Source organism: Pygoscelis adeliae, unplaced genomic scaffold (genome assembly GCF_000699105.1).
Source record: "Pygoscelis adeliae isolate BGI_AS28 unplaced genomic scaffold, ASM69910v1 Scaffold61, whole genome shotgun sequence".
NCBI lineage: Eukaryota > Metazoa > Chordata > Aves > Sphenisciformes > Spheniscidae > Pygoscelis > Pygoscelis adeliae.
In genome coordinates, this window is record NW_008824010.1 from 44,419 (window position 1) to 51,269 (window position 6,851).

At 55.8% G+C, this 6,851-nt stretch overlaps 1 protein-coding gene across 1 annotated transcript; it reads left to right on the forward strand.

Moving 5' to 3' along the window:
- The first annotated feature begins 668 nt into the window (after nucleotides 1-668).
- LOC103918695 (cytochrome P450 2C5-like) lies at nucleotides 669-6,755 on the forward strand. Its single transcript, XM_009326080.1, has 9 exons — nucleotides 669-928; nucleotides 1,446-1,608; nucleotides 1,983-2,132; nucleotides 2,916-3,076; nucleotides 3,250-3,426; nucleotides 3,531-3,672; nucleotides 4,117-4,304; nucleotides 5,017-5,158; nucleotides 5,363-6,755. The coding sequence occupies exons 1-9, from the start codon at nucleotides 752-754 to the stop codon at nucleotides 5,554-5,556; spliced, it is 1,494 nt and encodes a 497-aa protein (XP_009324355.1). The 5' UTR covers nucleotides 669-751; the 3' UTR covers nucleotides 5,557-6,755.
- Nucleotides 6,756-6,851: the final 96 nt, after the last annotated feature.

Sequence of the window (6,851 nt, forward strand, 5' to 3'; positions counted from 1 at the left end):
CGGAAGAGCCCTGAAGAGACTGGAGGAGCCTGGGGAAGAGTTAATCCCACACCTGCAACAACCGCAACACCTTGGGTTGATGTTCCTCCAAAACCCAAGCAGAACCGCAAAATATTTCAGAAAAAAAAAGTGGTTTTCCTATTTTCTGATCCATTTTCCATCAGAAACGAGTTTGATGGAAAATTGTCACGCAACAGGTACCTGACCAGCCGTGCGTGCCCCACTCCCGGGCTCCCTCGGCTTCTGTTTACAAGAACGTCCCCTCTTGGGTCACTGCACTGGTAAGCAAGGCAGTGACAAGACAAGCAATGACCTGGTGTTGACATGAGGTTTTGCCAGGACAGTGACATCTTCTTCCATCGCATGCCACCAAAAGGGAGAACCGAGCAAAAAGTGACTCAGCCACGCAGGGAGGGGACAGCCGCTATCTCCCCCGGCACGCCTGTGGGGTTTCGCAATGCTTCCAGTGCCCCGTGTTAGATCTTTGAGAACTGTGTTACAACACGTCGGGGCCAGGTATGTGCTTGTCTGGGAGAAACCAGTGCTTCCATGTCACTGACCGCCCGGGGAGCAGTTGGGGGACGCGCAGGAGGTGACCCCTGGGAATGTAGGAAGGGCCGTGCCTATATAGAGCGCAAGGAAGTGCAGAGGCAGCAGGTTTCGGCTCCTTTCTGCTCACTGCTCAGTTGTGATTTTCTCCCTGGAGGGGGAATCTCTTAATTTTTTTCCTGCTCGGCAGCACGGGGCGAGGATGGATGCTGGATCAGCCGGGTTGCTTGTTGTCCTTCTCCTCCTCTCCACCCTGTGGTTCCTGGTCTGGAGAAGCGATAAGAAGAGAAGCCAGCTGCCTCTGGGACCGGCCCCGTGGCCCATTCTGGGCAACCTATGCCAAAAGGACATCCTGCCCCTCTACAGGACCTACGAGAAGGTAAGAGAGGAGCTGGTGGTGCTGGACCTGGTCCCAGCCCCGGCAGGGCAGCAGGAGAGAAAGCGTGAATATTCCGTGCCAAAATAAAAGGGGAATTGTGCAGGTGACTCTTTTCCCACCTTTCTTTCCTCTTTTTCCCTCCCTTTTCTCTTGCTTTGCCAGAATTGCCTAAATCCCTGCTACTGGGAGCGTAATCAATACTGTTATTGAAGTCTTTCTTCTCCTGTAAGGGACCCACGGTGCTGACACTAATCCCTCTCCGGGCTGTGGCACTGCCACCATACAGAGCTGCTTCCCAGAGACGACGCTTTGAACCCCCAAAGTAGCAGTGGGATCAGAAACGCTCTGGGGACAGGGCTGGGGTGGGAGCGGGGTGAGGACCCCGGCTTCGAGGGCGGCGCTTCCCCTCCCTGCTCATGCATTCGCCAGCATTGTGGCCATGAGACCTACTTTAAAATTAAATTAGTGACTGGGGTGCGGGACCCTCGTTCACCGCAGCTTTCCCGTCCTCCCCCAGCTGAGCAGCACATACGGCCCCATCTTCACCGTCTGGCTGGGGCTGAAGCCGGTGGTGGTGCTCTGTGGGTACAAGGTGGTGAAGGATGCTCTGGTGGGCCACTCCGAGGAGTTTGGAGGGAGACCTGAGATACCCCTCCTGGTGCAGCTATCGAAAGACTACGGTAGGCATCTGCATTTCTTCTAGGCACTTTATTGCTCTTTGGGTGAGCAGGAAGTCCCTGACTGCAGCTGGCCATGCTCAAGTCTAGTGAAGGACTCAACACCCAAGACCTCAAATACTCATTTCCCACTCTGCAGGTCCCTCCATCTATTAAGCCTCTTGTCCGAGGACAACATTAATTCCAGTTAGCCAGTTCCAGCTTTGTTTTGAGTTTCTGTAGAGATCCTCAGCCTTTCAAGGACACTGTGCACACACCAGGGTTGTCTTCTGGCTCAGTGCCCTGCTGCTCCTCAGCTGGGCTCAGAGCAGGGTCCCCCGTTCCCGGGGAGGAGTGGCGGGGCAGGCAGGTGAGTGATCTCCCCTGCCTCCCTCCAGGTTTTGTCTCTAACAATGAGGAGAAGTGGCGGGAGCTGCGGAGGTTCACACTCAGCACCCTGCGGGACTTCGGGATGGGGAAGAGCTCCATGTCGCAGCGGGTGCAGCAGGAGGCCCAGCACCTGGTGGAGCTGCTCGCAAAACTCAAAGGTGACGTGAATCCTGTCCACCCTGTTCCCCGGGGCAGGTGGAGGACACACAACAGCCTCATGGGACACGCGTGGTTTCTGGAGCTTTTTGCAACGGCTGGTGTGGATGATCCTTATAGAGAGAGGGCTTAGACCTAGCCCCATCCCACCCAAAGAAGGCAGAAGGGATGTGGTACGGTCATGGCTGAAAGGCCAGGGTGGAACATCCCGCTCCTGAATTGGTGCACGGGGTGGGGGACCACCGAGGACCATTTCACGCCAAAAGAACAGAAATAGGAAACTAAACCGCATGGTATAGAGAATGCACAAATAAGATACTGCCCTGGTGACAGGGGGCTTATCAGGATGATGTCCTCCTCTCCAACAAAACTGAGCTGCTGCCAGTGCCACCACCTCTTCTGGAGCTTCCTGAATATAAGAGGAGATGGAGGCTCAGTTGTATGCTGGCCCCTCTGCCTCCGATGTGCGGTGCTGGCGAGGGGCTGGTCACCACAGGGAGATGCTCTGCAGCCCCCAGATCCCCAGGACACATCAGTGGGAGCCCAAAGCACCTGGAGGTTCCTCTGCTTTCCTCAGTCCCAAGCACTAGGGAGGGCTTTAGGAGCAGGGAGGTAGATTTAGGAGCCCACAGCTCAGGAGGGCTTTTTGCTTCGGCTGTTAGACCTGGCGAATTCAACCAGGGCTCAGAGCTCAAAGGAAGGGGGAGGGAGGGTGTTTCCTCTGCTCAAGCAGATAAATAACTGTTGAGTTTTTGACGCCTTTCTTGCCTCTTCTGTGGCTGCAGGAAATGCCTTCGAGCCAATGACCATGTTCAGACATGCAGTTGCCAACGTGATCTGCTCCGTTGTCTTCGGGAGCCGTTACAGCTACAGCGACACGGCCTTTCTGGAGCTACTGAACGTGATCGGGAATTACATCAGCTTCTTCCTCTCCCCCATAGCCGTGGTAGGTGCCCTTGCTGTGCTCAGCGCCCTCATGTCTGACGCGCTCGGGTGGTCGAGGGATGCTCCTTGGCTTTGGGTCACTCTTTGGCTTTGATGGGACAGCATGGCTTTGAGGGAAGGTGCGGGAGGCTCCATCCAGGCACCTGAGCCCTCCTGTGCCTCCTCCATCCGCAGGTCTACAACACCTTCCCCAACATCATGCACCATCTCCCGGGGCCACACAAGAAAGCCTTGGCCGAGTGCGAGAAGCTGAAGAACTACATCCGAGAAAGAATCGAGCTTCACAAGCTGACACTGGATCCCAGCTGCCCCCGGGACTACATCGACTGTTTCCTTATGAAGGCAGAGAAGGTAGAGGTGGTACAAAGCAGGGCGAGGGCTGCCCTCCAGACCTGGCTGCAGCCTGGAAAATCACCCAGACGATACTGAATCCCCTCCCCACTGCATCCTTGCAGGAGAAGAACAGCCCGGAGAACATGTACAGCAACGAAGACTTGGTTATGTCAGTATTCAACCTCTTTGGTGCGGGGACAGTGACCACTAGCAACACCCTGCTCTTCTTCCTCTTGATCCTGGCAAAACACCCCCATATTCAAGGTAAGGGCAGCAAAATGCGACTGCTCCCTGTGCCTGAGGAGGTCACGGTGCTGCAAAGGTGCAGACAGAGAGTCCCAGCCCTGGAGGGTCCCGTTTGAGGGGAGACCAAAATCCTCCCGCATGGGTCACGCAAGGGTGAGCACCATTAGACACAGATACACACAGGCCAGAGGGAGCCGGGTACCTGCTCCCTTCTCCCCATCCCTGCCTGTGCAAATGGCCCCGGACTGGCCCGTGAGAGATGCCTTGAACCTGCCTGATCCAGGGAGGTATGCAGACAGAGACCCTATTTCTGGTCTCTACGAGGGGTTATGCCAGGGGGTTGCTCCCTCTCTGCTAGGTCGTCCTTTGGCTCTAGGATAGGTGCCCATGGAGGGCAGTGAGAAATCATGGGGGTGGCTCTGCACAGCAGGCACCACAGCTCCATGCCCGCCTTCTCCCCAGCCAAGGTCCAAGAGGAGATCGATGCGGTGGTGGGCACCGGCCGTGCTCCCAGCATGGACGACAAGCTGAGGATGCCGTACACCAACGCGGTGATCCACGAGCTGCAGCGCGTCCACAAGACCCGCATTGAGAACTTCCCGCGGATGACGACACGAGACATTGTGTTCAGGGGCCACACCATCCCCAAGGTAGATGTCGTGGCCTTGGACTCTCTGTGTCCCCGAGGGGAGGGGTGGCAAGGGGGCTTGAATGAAATTCGCCTTTGCCCCTGGACTGCTTGTTCACTCCTGAAGGTCCCAGGTCTTTCCCAATCCTCGGTGGGAGGAGACGATGACAACCTTTTAGTGGAGGAGAGAGAGGTGAACGCTGCTGCCAGTTCTGCCCATACACCTGTGTCCCTTGCCTGTCCTGGGAAACACCTCTTGCCACCAGGGAGATGTGCAGGGCTGATGGGGCCGGGAGCCTGAGCTGGCCGTGGCGCGGGGCCAAGCCAGCCCCCAACTCCTCGGCAGATCCGGGGATGGCTGCCGGTCCGGGTTGACTGCAAGCATTTTGTACGACACCCACCTTGAAGGAACACCTCCCTCCTTTGGACTTTGTGCAGCGAGAGGGGTTTTAACATAAATCAATGGGAATAACTCGGTAATTTCTGTCTTATGAGCTGCACAGAGACCGGCAGGACCATGGGGACAGCGGAGCCCCACGTTAGTTGTCCCTGCCTGGCACAGAGCCATCACTCCAGGCTGCCTCCCCACGGGCGTCTGGGTGGGCATCAGGGTGTGCACCCAGCCTCCCCCCGTGCCCCCCAGATGCTCCTCACTTGCTCATTCAGCTCAGCAGAGCCCTATGTCCTGACACTGATGTCCCTCCTTGCTCCCCTGCCCCATCCCTCTCCTGCAGGACACAGCTGTTATTCCGGTACTTTCTTCCGTGCATACGGATCCAACTCAGTGGGAGAACCCCAAAGAAGTCAACCCAGGCCACTTCTTGGATGAGAAGGGCGAGTTCAGGAAGCGTGAAGCCTTCATGGCTTTCTCGGCAGGTCAGTGCTCAGCCCTGCATGCCGCCTTTGCCAGCACCCTGCCTGCAGTGGCTCCGCTCCAGGGACCGGCAGCATGAATATCAGTTGGCACCAAAGTTATACCCTTAATATGAGCTTTCTCGCTATTTCTTTATGCCCTTTGTTCCTCAAATGCTGGATGAGGTCATCAGCCCAGTGCTGACCCTCCCCTTTCTGTGTCCCCAGGGAAGCGTATGTGCCCAGGAGAAGCACTGGCTCGCATCGAGCTCTTCCTTTTCCTCACCACGCTGCTGCAGAGCTTCACCTTCCAGCTCGCTATCGAGTACAAGGAGACGGATTTATTATCCCTATGGCTCGAGATAGAGAGGAGGGCGATACCGGGCAAGTTCTTTGCTATTCGGCGCCCGGTGTCATCTTAAGCAGAGAGCAGTGGGGAGGAAGAAGGGGTCTTCCAGGTGCCTTAACTTCTTCCAAAATCAGAGCAAGTCATGAAACCATGAGCACTACAGCAGCAACCACCAAGCAGGAGGATCGCTTCAAGCTTCTCCTGGGAGATGTGCCACGCAGCTCTGCCACCAGCTCCATGGGCATCCTGGCTCCCAACCCTTCCCCTCCACATCCCAGTAACACAAGGAAGACAGCACTGGTTTTCTTCCCCCCATATCTATTGGCTCTGGTTGAACCTCTAGCTCCTTGTGGCCGGGCTGCCTGTGGCTCCCCGGGCTCAGCTGGGTGCTCTCTCATTTTGGTGAGAGGCTCTGCAATAAAAATAACTATCATAACTGGATGCTGGTGTTTATAAGGACACTTGCGGTGCCTCCTGATGTAAGGGTGATGATGCTCAGGCTTCCTTGCCCTTCACAGGTGGCGTGTGAGCCAGCCGTGACAACCAAGGTGACCGGTTGGGGGTACTTACTACTTCTGTTTCCCTGCTTTGCCTGCTCTCTGTACCCTCCCGCATTACGCAAAGTCCATGACGCTGCAAATTGCGCCCGCTCTCATCCCTACGTCCTAGTGCACAGGGATGAAACCCTTGTGAACACCCTTTAGGCCATCAAAACATTAAAAAATGATGCACAAGGGGGAAATGTGCTCCAGGAGAGGGCTGCCGTGCTTGGGAAGCAAGAAGTATTTTGCCACCAAAGTCACTGCTTCCTTCTCATGGTGCTCAATACGTCTTCTGTGCTTGCGCTGCCTTAACCACCCCTGCACGAAGAGGGAATTACTTGCTAGCCCCCAGGCATGCTCCAGCTTTTATTCCAAAACATTGGGACTTTAAAGAAAAGGGTTTTTTCTTTAAATGCCTGTGCAAGGGAAAAATGACCTGGATACATGCCCACCCTGCCCAGCCTCAGCGATGGCCTGGGCTCCTCCTTCCACCGGTGGGCAGCTGAATGTGTCTCCAGGCCTTGGAAAACCAGTATGTGTCCCACTGTGTCCAGTTCTTCCCAGTGCAAACCTCCCAGATAGAGGACTTCAGCTCCATGTTTGTTCCCAGGGTGTCTTCGTCCTTCCCAGGTTTCTGTGTGTCCCAGGACAGATTGAGCCAGGAAAACATTCAGTTTGTTTTAGCTGATTTGCCTCCGTGGCTTTAATCTTCAAATGAATCTTATGCATCTCAGGAATTTATTGCTTGCTTCAAAACACTAATCCCCACGGCTCTGACCATGGGGAGGGCTCCGCAGGCAGGCAGGCAGGCAGGCAGGCAGGCAGG